Source organism: Maylandia zebra, linkage group LG19, assembly GCF_041146795.1.
Source record: "Maylandia zebra isolate NMK-2024a linkage group LG19, Mzebra_GT3a, whole genome shotgun sequence".
NCBI classification, from domain to species: Eukaryota; Metazoa; Chordata; class Actinopteri; order Cichliformes; family Cichlidae; genus Maylandia; species Maylandia zebra.
The window spans coordinates 24,667,480-24,683,929 of record NC_135185.1 but is presented as its reverse complement, the minus strand read 5'-3'; the positions used below and the strand labels follow the sequence as shown (position 1 = coordinate 24,683,929).

General features: G+C 40.1%; 2 protein-coding genes across 2 annotated transcripts; one reads left to right on the top strand and one right to left on the bottom strand.

Annotated features, from left to right (window-relative positions):
• Positions 1-32: 32 nt before the first annotated feature.
• On the top strand, positions 33-9,603 carry nemf (nuclear export mediator factor). Its single transcript, XM_004540386.6, has 32 exons — positions 33-244; positions 356-424; positions 1,254-1,356; positions 1,646-1,771; positions 1,889-2,037; positions 2,156-2,223; positions 2,319-2,408; positions 2,497-2,570; positions 2,642-2,712; positions 2,806-2,881; positions 2,976-3,116; positions 3,227-3,435; positions 3,528-3,701; positions 3,780-3,843; positions 4,742-4,830; positions 4,916-5,019; positions 5,100-5,162; positions 5,276-5,388; positions 6,307-6,364; positions 6,451-6,509; positions 6,595-6,715; positions 6,798-7,041; positions 7,132-7,174; positions 7,262-7,311; positions 7,418-7,565; positions 7,744-7,821; positions 7,932-8,147; positions 8,375-8,410; positions 8,539-8,645; positions 8,722-8,765; positions 8,851-8,930; positions 9,340-9,603. Exons 1-32 carry the CDS (start codon positions 186-188, stop codon positions 9,415-9,417), a joined length of 3,204 nt encoding a protein of 1,067 aa, XP_004540443.2. The 5' UTR covers positions 33-185; the 3' UTR covers positions 9,418-9,603.
• Positions 9,604-9,799: 196 nt separating this feature from the next.
• Positions 9,800-15,224, bottom strand: klhdc2 (kelch domain containing 2). The gene is made up of 14 exons (XM_004540387.5): positions 15,055-15,224; positions 14,165-14,446; positions 13,991-14,070; positions 13,772-13,889; positions 13,519-13,631; positions 12,317-12,401; positions 12,043-12,126; positions 11,751-11,831; positions 11,541-11,599; positions 11,239-11,348; positions 11,077-11,149; positions 10,896-10,983; positions 10,758-10,810; positions 9,800-10,679 (listed from the first exon to the last, which is right to left on the bottom strand). Exons 2-14 carry the CDS (start codon positions 14,426-14,428, stop codon positions 10,556-10,558), a joined length of 1,332 nt encoding a protein of 443 aa, XP_004540444.1. The 5' UTR covers positions 14,429-14,446; positions 15,055-15,224; the 3' UTR covers positions 9,800-10,555.
• Between the last annotated feature and the right edge of the window lie 1,226 nt (positions 15,225-16,450).

Here is a 16,450-nt window from a genome sequence, read left to right as displayed (position 1 = left end):
GCGCAAAAGGCGTGGACCTGATCATTTTTGTGCCTTACCAGTTTCCGTAAAACTGCCATATGTGCGCATGTTCAGGAATTACTTGCATGTTTTCTTTGCCGATTTTGCTGTAGAAATGTGAATATTTTCCCTATCACTTTGAACAGTTCTTTTTTGTTGTTGCTGTACCCTGAATTAAAATCACGATGAAAACACGATTTACTACTGTGGATATCAGGGCCGTTATTGCCGAGATCAATGCCAAGTAGGTGCTTGTTGTTAAGCTAAGCTAAAATTAACTCTCGTCTGACTGGCTGTCCACTGCATATTCACACACTTTTAGTTATTCATGAAGTTTTACCTCTTTCTTCCGCAGCTACATTGGCATGAGAGTCTATAATGTGTATGACATCGACAACAAGACGTATCTCATCCGTTTGCAAAAGTAAGAAAACTGTCCTCTGAAAGGTTTTCTCTTTTATAATGAATAAAGCTAGTAAATACAACAGAAACATCACAAAACTAGCTATGCAGCAGAATGACATTGTTAGGTTTTGCATTTCATTTATGCTAATGAAAATTGATGCATTCATACACAAGTTGCCACATTTCAGTGAATGCATCGTCTTCGGAAATATGTTTCAAGTGTGTCCCAGTCAGTTGCTGTTCATCTGCTGTAGATAGTTTTTTTTAGACTTGTCAATTCTTCTTTTGTTCTTTTGACTAATAGTTCCTTAGTAATCACCTTGTTAGTGGAAAAACACAATTTTATGCCCGTCAAACTGTGATGTCTGTATTTTGCATAGCTTCAGCTACAGAAATGGGGACAGATGTGTGCTTTTGTGGCAGGTTGCTAGTAACAGAGTTAAAAATAGAATTTAAAATTGATTTTAGACACATCACTCATTTATCCTTTGAGTTATGTGTTGGCCTGTTAGATCAGTGTCAAGTGCCTAAAAAAACAACAACAAAAACCAACATTCTTGTGAAAATGGTCAGGTACAAGGACTGAACTGAAAATAAATAACAAGGCAACCAGTCTCCAAGGGAAACTTTGAAAGAGCCTTAGGTCAGTCAGTAAAGTCTGATATACTTGGAAAAGTATATAGAAATTAGGGACGGCGCAATACATTTGCACACTTATGATATTTTCCTTCCTACCAGAGCAGGAAATGGAAGTACTCAAGTAAAGTACTTTAAAATTAAACAGTAAATTTACTGAATTGTTTCCAGCACTTTGAATCAGTGAGAATAACAGAGTGTTGCATCGGCAGGCCTGACAGCAAAGCTGTTCTCCTGATCGAGTCTGGGACTCGTATTCATTCCACAGACTTTGAATGGCCCAAGAACATGATGCCTTCAGGATTTGCGATGAAAGTAAGACTATTTAAAAAACATAAAATAATATAATTGTGTTGATATTTTAGGATATTTATTGTGATGTAATGAGTTTATTGTCCCTTTGGCTTCACTGTGGATAAATAATTTAATTAGTATCCTTACTTGCACAAATTCAGTGACTGTATTGATTTGCCTGTCCCTAATAGATGGATCTGTACAGTAAATGTCATGTGGTTGTTGTGATTTATTTATATACTACATTTGTGTTTGTTTGTTTTTGGATCACTTGTTGTGATGAAACTGATGTTAAAGAGGTTTTTTTCAGTGTCGAAAACACCTGAAGACACGCCGACTGACTCAGATTAAGCAGCTTGGGATTGACCGGATTGTCGACATCCAGTTTGGCTCAGATGAAGCTGCCTACCACTTGATTATCGAACTATATGACAGGGTCAGAAAACATTTCAGATGCTTTTTACATTTCATGTTCATATTCAAAACCTGTTACTTACGTGCAACCGCATATCTGTTTATGCCTATTTGTCGGGGTGTTCATCTCCATTTTCAGGGTAACATCATCCTTGCAGATCATGAGTACACCATCCTGAATCTGCTGCGGTTTCGGACAGCAGAGGCAGAAGACGTTAAGATTGCTGTGAGAGAGCGCTACCCTGTGGAAAGCGCCAGACCCCCCGAACCTCTCATCAGTTTGGAGCGGCAAGGACCTCTTTACTAGTTTCTGGATAAACTGAACATGGTTCAAAATTTAGTTAAAAAAAACAAAACAAAACTCAGAACCTTATATCAGTGATTTATTGTTGTTTTTTTTATTTAGGCTGACTGAAATCCTTAGCAAAGCACCAAATGGGGAGCAAGTGAAAAGGGTCCTGAATCCTCACCTTCGTAAGTATCCAGGCAAAAGATACACAAGTTTAATCTTTTGTTTCAACATGTAGAAAGACTATGAATCTTTTTTTCCTTTCCTAACGCATCCACAGCATACGGAGCCACTCTGATAGAGCACAGTTTGATAGAAGCAGGACTGTCGGGCTCTATCAAAATTGACAGTCAAGTTGATTCTGCCCAAGGTATAGTAGGGCAGTTAGACTATTTTATTTCTCTTATATTTTTCTATAAATCTCCAACTAAATTTGGTCTCCCTGCTTTTTTCTTCAGTTGCTCCTAAAATCCTGGAGGCTCTGCAGATTGCAGAAACTTACATGGAAAAAACTGAGAACTTCAGTGGCAAAGTAAGCAGTTTTTAGATTAAGATTCTGTAGTTGTCTGATTGAATTCACTAACTCTTCTTTATTATAACAAGGGTTACATCATTCAAAAGACTGAGAAGAAACCAAGTTTAACTCCTGGCAAACCCAGTGAAGAGCTTCTCACGTATGACTCTGCTTTTACATCAAGGTGTACCTTTTTTCATCTGGTTGTGAAGTAAAGGATTGTTTAGCTCATGTGTATGATGTCTACTTGCAGATACGATGAATTCCATCCATTCCTTTTTGCCCAGCATGCAAAAAGCCCCTATTTGGAGTTTGATACCTTTGACAAGGTACATGTTAGCGCAGCTACATACCTGGGGGATCATAATTAAGTTATTTTTTCAAGAAAAATAAAGACTAATCCACCACAATAATCTGACACAGGTGGTAGATGAGTTTTTTTCCAAGATGGAGAGTCAAAAAATTGACTTGAAGGCCTTGCAGCAGGAGAAACAGGCTCTGAAAAAGCTGGAAAATGTTAAGAAGGACCATGAGCAGAGGTTGGAGGCCCTGCACCAAGCACAGGTTAGCAGCAAAGGCTTTACATAATAATTCTTGCTTGTACGCACAAGGAGATGTTGAGGACAATAACCACTCAGCTGATCGTGACTGAAATCTCGTTCTGTGTGCTGCAGGAGGTGGACAGAATAAAGGGTGAACTAGTGGAGATGAACCTGCCTGTGGTGGAGAGGGCGCTGCAGGTGGTGCGCAGCGCACTGGCCAATCAGGTGGACTGGACTGAGATCGGTGTTCTTGTCAAAGAAGCACAAGCTGCTGGAGACCCCGTGGCCTGTGCCATCAAAGAGCTCAAGCTGCAGACCAACCACATCACCATGCTTTTAAAGTGAGATCACCCCAAAAAGCAATGAACTTAAATGTCGTAATTTTTATGTGAAGTCAGATTGATATACGCGTGTTGTGTTGTGTCACATCCAGGAATCCATATATTTCTGAGGAGGATCAGGAAGAGGAAGAAAAGAAAGAAATTGTGGAAACGAAAGGGAAGAAAAACAAAAATAAAGACAAAGGACAGAACAAGAAGCTGCAGAGGAACAAACCCATGTTGGTGGATGTGGATCTTGGGCTGTCTGCTTATGCCAATGCCAAAAAGTAGGTTGATGTGTGATGTGCACACAATAATGCATTCTGTGGGGAAAGTTGATAGACTTTATTATTGTGTTTTTTTAGGTACTACGACTCCAAACGCAGCGCTGAAAAAAAGGAACAGAAAACCATTGAAGCAGCAGATAAAGTAAGAAAACTGTCTTTTCATTTTTCCATATGCCATGATGTGACTGTACGATCAGCAGGAAGCAAGATCCAGATCTGTTCTTCTAAGGAACGTTGTTTTCTTATGCATTAAAAAACTCTCCTGTGGAACAAACTCCCAGTTTTTTTATGCGGGGGAGCCAAGACACTTTCTCTATTTTTAAGATTAGACTTAAAACGTTCCTGTTTTAGTAAAGCTTATAGTTAGGGCTGGATCAGGTTACCCTGAACCATCAACTAAGCTTTGTCCACACTGGAAGCGACCACTGACTGTACAAAGCGCATGATACCACTGGTGATGGGAGGTAGGTGTGAGATACATTTTTATCTCTTCTGAGACGGGGCGACTGAAGCGACCACCACTAAATAAAATGCTACCATTGCCTGGCATATGACCTGGAACTAATTGCAGTGGAGAAATGAATGTACTCAAGCCGACTAGCCGTCACCTTCAGCTCTTCTTCACTCATCTCTTTTTGCTTCCCACGTGTTGGTACACCACTGCTGTATTTAATCATAAGTTATCACTAAACTCTGGGGCTCTCTCTCACAGTTTCTCTCTTGTCCTTTTTCTGTTTGCTCTTTTTATTTTCCCCCCATACCCCCAACCAGTCACGGCAGATGGCTGCTCTTCCCTGTACCTTGTTATGTTGGCGGTTTCTTCCTGTTAAAAGGGAGTTTTTCCTTCCCACTGTGAACAGTGCTTGCTCACAAGGGGTCAACTGATTGTATGAGTTTCTTTCTACTACTGCCAGGTCTTCACGCTACAATAAAATGCCTTGAGGCTACATCTGTTGTGAAATAACAGAATAACATACTTTATACTCTTATACTTAAATTTAGATTTTACTGATAATTTTTCTAACTTAATGTCACTAAAGGCCATGAAATCAGCTGAGAAAAAAACACAGCAGACCCTGAAAGAAGTCCAGACAGTGACCACCATTCAGAAGGCCAGGAAAGTCTACTGGTAAGACATGGATGTGTATGTGTGGGAACTTTATAATGTGCTTGATCTGTTGAGTCTGCTTTAACTGTCTGTTCCCGTTTGGCAGGTTTGAAAAGTTCTTGTGGTTCATCAGCTCCGAGAACTATCTCGTCATCGCAGGAAGGGACCAGCAGCAGAACGAGATGATCGTTAAACGGTACCTCCGGGCTGGTAAGGAAGCTTCTACACACTTCTCTTGGAAAATAAATACCGTCAAAATCTGGTTTATCACTTGTTCTATACTTTCTCAGGTGACATCTATGTTCATGCTGACCTCCATGGAGCAACTAGTTGTGTCATCAAAAACCCCTCAGGTAAACTTAAAATGCAGCTTTCAATGCATTTCCCCCCACTAAACTAGTTTAGGTTTCTCTGAGTTAAACTAGTTTCTCCTTACACCCTCCACTTGCTCATCGTCTTGCTCCAGGGAATCCCATCCCTCCCCGTACTCTGACAGAAGCTGGCACCATGGCTGTGTGCTACAGTGCTGCTTGGGATGCCAAGATTGTCACCAGTGCTTGGTGGGTTCATCATCATCAGGTGAGTCTAGAAAACTCTTCATGTTTTTTATGTATGTATTATCATTGAGGAGAGTGATACGATTCATCCCAATGAATCATGACGTTATCATTTTGGAATATACAGGCGCTATCAGAGAAGGAAAAACTTGGTGATTCAGTGCATTTAGATAGTCAGCTGGCCTCATTGGTGAATCTAGACCTGACCAACTGAAACAGCCTCAGATCATAACATTTTCCCACAAGCTTCTGTGGTAGGCACTGGGCACGATGAGTGGATCACCTCATCCGCCTTGCTTCTTACCTCGACGCACCCATCACTTCAGGACAGGTCTTATCAGACCACATGACCTTTTCCTCATTGCTCCAGAGTCCAATCTTTATGTTCCCTAGCACTCTGAAGACTCCTTTCCCTATTAGCCACACTGATAAGTGGTTTTCCTACTTTAATTCTTTAGTCTCCAGTTGTCTTTGCATTGTCCGCATGGAAATGTTCTTACTTTCACTATTAATCAAAGCTGTGAGCTCTTCTGTTGTATTTTTCTGATTTGATATGCGATCACTGATTACAATCCCTCTTCCTAAGAGATGGTTAACCACTAATCTCTCCAGGTTATTGTAGTTTCTGTAGTTTCCTTACTTGTTTCCTTTGCTTGAAGCAGGCCAATAATTACGTCTTTTGATATATTTTGATATGACTTTGGACATGGCTGTTTAAGAAATGAGAAGCTACTCACAGATATGTTAGTTTTAAAGCAGCCATCCTGTTAGCAGTCAAAGACTGCAGTAATTAAATCAGGGATACACTCACAAAATTGCTCCATACTAAAGTCTAAACACTCTCTGGGACCTTTGAACTTACAGGCATGTGGTGTTTTTTATAGTATAATTGTTTATTAATAAATTGATAAGTGGTATTATGTGTTTTGTTCTCCCCCAGGTGTCTAAAACCGCTCCCACTGGCGAGTACTTGACAACTGGAAGCTTCATGATCAGAGGTATCAAAGAGCAGAATTCGAATGCACGAAAGACCGACTACAAAGAGATACGATGGGACTCATTTTTGTAATTTTTTTTCCCTTAGGAAAGAAAAATTTTCTGCCACCTTCTTACTTAATTATGGGCTTTGGGTTCCTCTTCAAGGTGAGTACCATCACTAGCTGTGAGTGTATTTTCAAGCCTTTATCATTTTTAAAGAATTCGCTAATGTTTCTTCTGCTTTTTACAGGTGGATGATCAGAGTGTGTTTCGGCACCAAGGGGAGAGGAAGGTGAGAACCGTAGAGGAAGACATGGAGGAGGCCACATCCAGAACTGCCGAGCTATTAGATGAGGGAGAGGAGCTCATAGGTAGGAAGAAGCCATCAATGATGTAATTTCTGTCTATATCTATCTATATGCATTTGTTGAGCCATTTCTGCTGCCTTTCTAGGGGATGACAGCAGTAATGAAGATCAGGGTGAAGAAAGAGCAGACGATGGAGAGACCAAGGAGGTGGAGGTGAAAAAGGAGGATGACACAGAGGAGGAGGATGATGGCGCGAGTGGAGAAGTAGACTCTGCAGCAGATACAGGAGCGAAGGTGTCAGAGCGGAGTGACAGTGGTATGGAAGAAGAGAGTGAAGAATTCAGCTTTCCAGATACGACCATCACCCTCTCTCATTTACAACCCAGCAGGTAGTACCACTAACCAAGCAAAAGAAAAGCCAAACAGATGTATATTTGCAGAATTAAAAGTACTTTAATAACATTTCTCCTTATTTCTAGGAGCTCCCAGAATTTCGGCTTCAAAAAAGAAACAACTGCTCAGGCAAATATTACCATCTTTGGACATTTAAGTTTTTTCCATCTCATTTAAAGTACAATAAATAGCAATTTTTTATTCATTGACTTTCAGGATGACGTAGATTCACAGGGGAAAAAACACATGACTGCCAAGCAGAGAAGGTGAGCGTATAACCCAAATGAAAATCCTGTTTTATATTACAAGCGGATGATGACAGCATGAGCAGAGAAAGATGACCGGTTGCTGTGTTTTTGCCTCCTCCCTTAGAGAAGAGAAGAAGAAGAAGCAGCAGCAGAAACAGGAGGGCTGTGAGACTGAGGAGAAGCCTGACAAGTCATCCGGTGGACCGGTGGGGGATCAGGGGTCCAAAAGTGGCAGTGGACCCTCTCAGCAGCCGTTAAAGAGAGGTCAAAAGGTGAGACGGACGGATGAAGTTGGCATTTTTTGTGCTGTGCAAGCATCAGAGGTCTTAAAACCTTTTAGTATTTTTTTTTAATTGCGAGCTGAAGTTTTACTAAATGAGAAGATTATAAGATTACATTTAGTTTAAAAAATGGGCTAAAGGTACCAGCCACACTCTTCTGTCATTACAGAACAAACTGAAGAAGATCAAAGAAAAGTATAAAGATCAGGATGAAGAGGACAGAGAGCTGATGATGCAGCTGCTTGGGGTGAGAATGAATAGAAAAACCCTTACATGCAGCTGGCACTAGTACTTGCAGCGCACGTGGTTCTCGATGGTGTCGCAGTAAATAACATTTCAGCTGCTTTGCTTCCTTAGTCAGCTGGTTCCACGAAGGAGGAGAAAGATAAAGGGAAGAAAGGAAAGAAAGGGAAGGGGAAAGAGGAGCCCGTCAGGAAACCGGCCGCTCAAAAACAACATCAGAAAGCTCGTAATGTGGAGACTGCTGGGAAGAAAGCAGAGCAGGGTGCAGGGGAGGAGGAGGAGAAGAGGCAGCCCGGAGAGGAGGGAGGTGCTGCAGAACAGGAGGATAAGGTAATGAAAGGATTCAGTATGTGTATGTATAATAATGTTTACAAAGTTATCTGCATAAAAAAATAATCAAAGTCTGCCTCCTTAGAAGAAACATATAAAGAAATTAAGAGTAGCTCAAGACTTTTACACAATACTGTATTTAGAACAAACCTATCTGTGGCTGTTTGGTGACTCATGGCCACAGACCGGTACCTGGAAAGGTTCAACAAAGCTTTCTTCTCTTTCAGGAAGATGAGGTGGACCAGGACAATCCTGGAGCAGAGGTAAGTTTGCAGTATAAATATTTAAATATGGATTATTAATCCTAAAAAAGAAATCTGTATGCCCTTTAAAAATACTACTAAAAAGAATAGCTTGATTTTAAAGGATTTCTTTTTGTCTGTTACTTTAGGAAGCAGAGAATCTGCTCACCTCTCTAACAGGCCAGCCGCATCCGGAGGATGTGATGCTGTTTGCAGTGCCAGTCTGCGCTCCGTACACTGCTCTTTCCAACTACAAGTGAGTGGTATCAGCTTTTCCTTGTATTAGTCAAATTGAAGAGACCAAAGCCTAACTGCTTGCTTGTCTTCTGCAGACACAAAGTGAAACTGACACCAGGTTCTCAGAAAAAAGGCAAAGGTAATTCGGAAAGCTTTTGACTGACATTACTGTAAAGATAGTTTCTTTCAAGCTGATGGTAAATTCTTGTTCGTGCTCCTACCAGCTGCACGCACTGCAGTGTTCAGCTTCATGAAAGCCAAAGAGGTGTCACCAAGAGAAAAAGACCTGTTCCGCAGCGTCAAGGTACAAAAAACCTTCTTGCCTTTAAAGAGTGCTTTCTGTTAATTTGTGTTGCTAAATTTACATAGTTAGTATCCATTAGAAAATAACTACAATCCAGTCATTTATCAAGGAATGCTACACAAAATAAGAAGCATTTTAATAAAGTCGCTTCACTTGTAGCCATTTCATGAGATTAAAATGAATGAACTTCAGCACAGTCATCTCACCTGTTGCTGAATCTTTATTGGATTACGTTTAGGGTCAAACAGATGTTTCAGGGTTTTTTTTTAACTTCACATTTTCCACCCAACAAACTGTAAAAATAGAATAATCTTATCGAAAACTGTTTGAAACTGTTACGGCATGGAAGCACAGTTTTCCCTTGTGTTACAATTCAAACTGTCCCTTTTCTCACGACACTCTGCCGCAGGATTCTGACCTATCCAGAAACATGCCAGGAAAAGTCAAGGTGTCTGCTCCAAACCTGCTGGCTGCCAAGAAAAAATGAAGGATAGAAGACACGAGCCGGAGAGACTTTTGAAATTTACAGCATTTCTTCAGCACGGAACTGCACCTCAGTCCGGTTCACTGAGACTCTGCCGACTTCACCTATATTTCAGACATGGGTGGTTATTTTCTCAGAATTCTTGAGATTGTATTTGGTGAACCACAACATGTAACAAAGCTGAATATGTCATGTGTTTATTTTCTGAGTACAAATTATGCATTGCAGTAATAATATGCCTTTTTAATCCCACACTTAAAAACAAACAAACAAACTAAATCAATCAAGGGAATTTTGTGCAAACCAGGCAATTCCAAACAAAGCCGCAGCCCCAATAAACTTGCAGTGAGTTATTGATTAAATTAAGTTCGTATGCTACAGTAGCCACTTTCAACAATTTATTTTCTCCAATTTCAGGCTTTAAAAACCTCTTTGAACGTACAGAATCTCACACACACACACACACACACTTATATAAATAATCATATATACACATAAAAACTTAAAGTTAGCATTTCTGTGCCTTAAAGTTAGATAGTCATGTGTAGCATCAAGCACGAGTTTTAGGTCTGTGAGAACTTCGGAAAATCATTCAACATCAATAAACACTGTATTCAAGATATTCTCAAAAATTATAGTAATAATTACAACAAACTTATTTTTAATTTATTGTTTGATACAGAATCACTGTCTTAATGAATTTAAGTTTTGTTTTTAGTTCACGTTTGTCGTCATAAGACTCATCTAATCTGGACAGAAAACGACGCCATCATTTAAGCTTTTCATCACTACTGTCGAAACGACTCATCAAAATTAAGATGGGCAAAGAATGTTTAGAGAGAAAAAAAAAAAGCTAATCCCAAATGTAGTGAGAGGTTTCTCCTCTGTGCTATCGCATCACCACCACCACTCAACAATGACGGTTGTCCCGGCAACATCTATAAAGGTGATTAACAGTTTTGAGGATGGCCTGTGAACCATCATGCGTCAGGCGGGACCCATTTCTAACAAATCCGAAGCCGTTCAGCATTCCTTGGAGAGGTTTTTATGTATGAAAGTATCCACTGACATGAAAAGGACTACCTGCTTTCAGAAAGCATGTATCCCTTCCACGCATACATATTGTCCTCTAATTGTCCTCTTAAGAGCCCAGTGTGTTGACACGTGCCATTCTCTGTTTGAGGCTGTGCAGGAGGTGTTTAGGCAAACAGTCCCAGTAGCTAGACAAACGCTCCCTGTGCTGAAGGATGGTCTCCATGCAGAACCTGGAAATTGGAGAGTTAGATGAACACGACGTGATGGCAAAATAAATTGAAATGGATTTCAAATCTGTATGCACTCACCGAACTAATGATTTGGGCTGAACATTGAAAACCAGCAGGTCATTGCTGTGTGCCTGTGAAGTGGAGGAAAAAATCTAATTCACCAAGTGAAAATTTGCATTAACTGCAGGTTAAATTGAGATATGATGACCATCTTACAGCTCTGTGCTGCGACAGCAGGTTGTTGGCACACCCTCCGAACGCAAACACTTCGCCATCTGGACCAGCGCACGCTGTGTGCCACAGCCTAAAAATCACAAAGTCAAACATTGTCCACATTTTAGCTCAGGAAAAACTGCCAGCGCACTGCCAGCTGTTCACAGTAACGTGAGATGGTCACCTGGGGCTCTCTGTGTGACTGTGTTTGAAAGGCTTCCATTCATTTTTGCTCACACTGTACAGCCAAGCATCACCTAAAAGACAGAAAAATAATCTCTTTGAGATCAGGTATTATTTTAGGACCTCTGATTATTTGCTCCTTCAGGTCGAGTGTCTGACTCACTCAACGTCTCCCTGTCTGTGGTGAAACCTCCAAATAGCAAGATGTGGTCTGGTGACACAGGAGTGAAGGAGTGCCAGGAACGGCCCACTGGACCCTGCTGGGGAACGCTCCTAGAACAAGGCAGAGTGGGTCACAGGGGAATAATCGGATCAGATAGTCTTGCAATTCGAAACGTGATATAAAAAAAAAAGAAAAAAAGATTCAATTCAAAACCTTTGCTATGATCCGTATTATGTATAATCTGATTAATAAAAACCTTTATAGTGTGGATTACATACCACAGCACATTAAGAAGCACTTACATTTCATGCCACTCCCACGTGTCCAGGTCAAGATAGTACAGGTCATTTAATCTGTAGTTCTGTGAACAAAACAAAAGTACATTTGTTTATTTTGAAAACATCTTCATCTTTAAATGAGTGCACACACTTATGCACATAATTTAGGAGTGGAAAAAAAAAAGAAGAAAAGTGATGCTTTGATTTGAAATTTCACGTTTTGCCCATGCTTACCTTGTATCGGCCACCAAACACATAGCCTCTGTTGCCAACTGTTGCGCAGGCATGAGCTGCTCTGGGTGAAGGGGTGTCCCCCTGCATCAGGCCAAACCAAGACAAATTGAAAATACTGTTTAAAGATCACTAAGATCTCTCTTTTTTTTTTTTTTTTTAAATTAGAAGAAAAAGGGAGAGGCTGTTTGATTACAGAGGATGTTTCCAAGTTTTACTGCAGGGCAATGTGACACACGCATTTGTGTGTATGCATAAAATCGAATGTGCTGAAGTTGTAAGGAAGTGTTTTTACCGTGGTAATTGGCTGACTCCACGTTGACGTCTCCAGATCCAGGATATGGATGTGGTTGTTCCAGCCTCGCCCAGGGCTGTCCCACTGTAGCGGTGAAAACAAAGAGGACAAGGCAGAGGGATACATTTAGATATTAAGCCGTAATTATTCAAGAAGCTCCAGCTATCAAAAGTACATTTAATTAGCAAAAACAGCATCTAATGGATTTCAAAACAATTTTATAATAGTTTTGTTTAAATGCATCATTTGTCATAAGATTTTTGTTTTTACAGACCACAAGAGAAGAGGATTCATCATATTCAAAAGTCCCTCGATGAGCGCCCTGTGCAGCGTAGCCATAGCCCCCAAAGTAGATAATTCTGCAATCATTCAGACAAATTACTTACATATTTAAAATCTTACAGAAATGATCTCTCTTATGCATTTCTCATTGTGTTGTGATCAGAAATGACCACAGATTTATCATGAGCATGAACTCTGGACTTTTAATGATTTCTTTGGACTGTTTTTCCAGCGTGGAAGGATTGTACATGTGTCTTTAATGACTTAAAAAACAAACAAATCTCTAATCCACACAGTGTCAAAAGCATACATACAAGCTCAAACATATATATAAACTCACTTAAATCTTTTAATAAGTGGCTCTGAAGGCAAAGGCCTCATTAGTGATCGTGATTGACTACAACGGGTAGTTTCTATGTGCAGCATTGAAAAGGATTTGCCTGACAGCAGTCATTGGATTGACCAATACTCAGAACAATGTGAAACTTCAAGAAGATATAAGAAGGAAAATTTTAGATTCACACACATTCAGATGTGTCACCACTTTGTCCAGTGTCTAGAGGAAGAACCAAACTGTCACCTTCAGATAAGAGGAAATTGGTTAGGATGTTTACGAACAACCCAGGAACCACCAAGGCTCAAGCCTGCCATGAACTGGAAACTGCTGGAGTGCTAGTGTCACCAACCACAATGAAGCAAGTATTGATGACTAGAAACAGCATCTAGTCAAAGGAGAGTTTATCAAATTTTAAGCGGGGGTGTATGTATGTATTTGACCCTGTTTGGATTAGAGGAAATCCAAAATAAATTCAAACTTGTGCACTCAGTCATTAATGATGTCTGCCGTACAATCATTCCATCCTGGAAAAAGAAATCATTAAAAGCCAAAAATTACCACAACATTCATTTCTACAATTAGAGTATGTAAACTATACAGTAATAAAACTTCTAAAACAACGACCATCATTGTGTCAAAATTAATGCCATTTTACTTTCAAGTAAACTCAAGATCAATCTATTGTTTTTACTCTTTTTATAGGAAAAAAAACCATTTCACAGTTAATCTAAAAACATGTTTGTCAAAAGAAATGAAGGATTGGTGAAACTGAGCCTTATTTTCTCAAGCACAATGAGTAACTACATTAAAAAAAACCTCCAAAACAAACATACAAACAAAAACCCTTATCCTGTTACCGGTTTTTCTGAACCCAGCAGCCCAGCTTGTCCTTGGATGATGGCGGAAGTCCTTTAAGATCCCTCATTTCCTCCCACACAAGGCTGGGAGTTCTCAAGGGCAAGCGGTAAATCTATACGAGCAAAGACGTTTTGTAAAGACTGTCCGCTCGCACAGCTGGCTGATATGTTTTTAAGGTAATGTGATGCAAGCACCTATTTAAAAACACCAGAAGCAGATAGGAAATTTAGTCTAACCCTAGTCACACCCTACCTTGTTTGTGTTTCCCCGGGCGTGATGCCCCCCGAAAAGGTAGAGAACTCCATCAACACACACCCCACAGCTGCCTGACATCGATGTGTGGAGGCTACCTCCAGCTATATGCTTTGTCCTGTAAATAGAAAAAAATAAATATATATATATGTTTATATTCATTTTTGTACACAATTACAAAGTAGAGGTATGATTGGCTTGCAAGCCAGATGCCCTCACCAGACTCCTGACTCCATGTTGTAGGTCCAGATCTCGTTTCTCGGCAGATACAAGTCGAAGAATCCATGGTTTTCAGCATTCTTGTTCAGGAGGATGAACACAGTGAAATTTAGACAATTATGGAGACGGCAGAAAGATACAGAAACATAATGGCAATGCAGTTTAGGAGCATACCTTGTATCCACCCCACACATACATGATGTTTCTGTCAACCACTGCTATATGACCACTGCGCTCAGCTGGGGCGTCCTGCTCAACTGCTTCAGCGTCTAATAACTGCTCATCGTCCACTTCCTCATCTTCCTCGTCCTCATCCATATCTTCATGTAATATCCAACCAACTAATCTGTTATCTTCATCTCTATCCGAGTCGTTGTCATCCTCTCCGTTGGGCAGATCTCCCCTGTCTTCTTCCATCTCTGCCCTTCCCTCTGCCATGCCAGCCTCTTTTGTTTCCTATCAAAGCAAGACGTAAGGTACTGAGAAATCGACTAGGTTATTGCCAATAGGATTATTCTATTAACGCATTAATCCCGGGCCAAAAATAATCTTTAAAACAAGCAAAAACAAACAATCAAGGAAATGACCCACATTTAAAACAGTGGAGGTGAGCAAAATTAGCCATAAAAATAGAACATGCTCTCTCTGTGTCAAGTAGAGATTTGCTTGTTTCTAGGTCAAAGTCACATCATCATTTACCATGGCAGCGGATTGTATCATGTTAGCAAGTAGCACGACAAATGCTGACCTACTTTTCTACCTTAACTATTTAGGCTACTAGCCCAACGCTGGCATTTAAGCATACCTCTAATATTACATGGAAGACTTACAGTGAATAACAGCTTAACAAAATGCTGTTAATTCATATATTTGTCTAAAATTCTCTTCATTGCTTTGCTGTAATTCGTGCTAGCAAGCACCAAACAGTTATTTCCCTCTGCAGAAGAAAAACACACCGAAAACTGTGCGCTAAATATCGCTCAGATATATCTACCTCGTTTGTCTAAACTAACCAGAATTCAAATATCCTACACAAAATCTAGCCAGTCCTGTCATCGCTTTACCTTATCAGATACTAGGGTTCCTTGCAAATTTCAGGAGCAATGCGCCATTTATGTAAGGTCATCACAATCTTCTGGGGGGCACGACCGGAAATGACAGACTTTTTAAATCCACCATCTTTATAAGGTCGGAATTAACGGGCTAGGCCGTCCTGCGTTGTATAAAGGTTTTATTATTTATATTATTATTGTTATAATTACTACTACTACTACAAAGTCACTACTGCTACAGGACAACTCTCATATAAGAAACAGGTACACACAATTAGGTCAAAATCAAATGGAGACGTTTTTCTTTTCAAAATAAAAGTCTCCACATTTAATTGTTTTCATTAATAGTAGGGTGGAAAAGTACCCCCAAAATTTAAGACTCCCAAACGCAGAACAAAGCGCAACAACGCTTTTCGTTTCGTTAAAGTTTCATATGAAATGGATGTTATATAAAGATAAAATTATAAAAATAAATAAATAAATTGCCAAGCTGAATGGGAGAGGCTACAGCAGAACTCAAAGCTCTGACTGTGCTGAATCCAACAGCATATATGCCTGTATCAGGGACAGGATGCATCTATCACAAGAGCCACTCTTTGGTATTTACCTTGCACATTAATTGAGTAAAATTGGTTGCACATATAAAAATGTGTCGGTCCTTTTGAAACAATTTTAGAAAAACATATTTCACAAAGCTACGATATAGTGACTATAGAGGGTAAAACAGATAGGAGTTGATAATGTTATTAACTTAATGCTACTGACTACTAAGGATGGTTCAAGTTGCAATTCAATGCATAGACACTAGGGCTGCCACGATTTGTCGACTAGTCACGATTACGTCGACTATCAAAATCGTCGACGACTGATTTAATAGTCGACGTGTCGTTTGAAGCTTTGTAAGATCGCAAAAGACGCAGGAATAATAGCAGGATTTAAGAGTGTAATAACGGACTGAAACAGAAGATGGCAGCACAGCATGTACAAGGATGCCAGCTGCCGTTAAACCCCGAAGAAGAAGAAGCAGCTGTGTCCCAGAATTCATAGCGCGGCCCAGCTTAGTTTCCAACAATGGCGGTAGCTAGTTAGTTTTAATATTACTCTTATTATTCTTTCTGGGTCACAAAATAAACGTTTAACATATTTTCAGGCGAGAATGTAGCTGTGTAAACCTCAAATATCGGCTCAGTTTATCAGGACACCACATATTTTCAAAAGCGCTCCGACGTTTTCGGAGACGTCTGTTACCCACTAGCTCGATAGCTAGCCGGGGGCTAGGTCACTAGCGCCGTGAGAACACCGGACTCCCGGCAAATTGTTTTCAAACCCACCGCCGTCTTTCGCGACTCAGGTTAAATATATATGAGTCACTTAGATAAATTAAAAATGTTGTTGTTTGGCTTTTTTT

Excerpts from the sequence above, each read along its gene's own strand:
- klhdc2 (XM_004540387.5), bottom strand. The coding sequence starts at position 14,428 with ATGGCAGAGGGAAGGGCAGAGATGGAAGAAGACAGGGGAGATCTGCCC. Across the intron at positions 14,071-14,164 it reads ATGTGTGGGGTGGATACAAG|AATGCTGAAAACCATGGATT; the intron begins GTATGCTCCTAA and ends CTCCTGAACAAG. Across the intron at positions 12,127-12,316 it reads ATGAATCCTCTTCTCTTGTG|TGGGACAGCCCTGGGCGAGG; the intron begins GTCTGTAAAAAC and ends TCACCGCTACAG.
- nemf (XM_004540386.6), top strand. The coding sequence starts at position 186 with ATGAAAACACGATTTACTACTGTGGATATCAGGGCCGTTATTGCCGAG. Across the intron at positions 2,038-2,155 it reads CCTCTCATCAGTTTGGAGCG|GCTGACTGAAATCCTTAGCA; the intron begins GCAAGGACCTCT and ends TTTTTTATTTAG. Across the intron at positions 8,148-8,374 it reads CTGCAGAACAGGAGGATAAG|GAAGATGAGGTGGACCAGGA; the intron begins GTAATGAAAGGA and ends CTTCTCTTTCAG.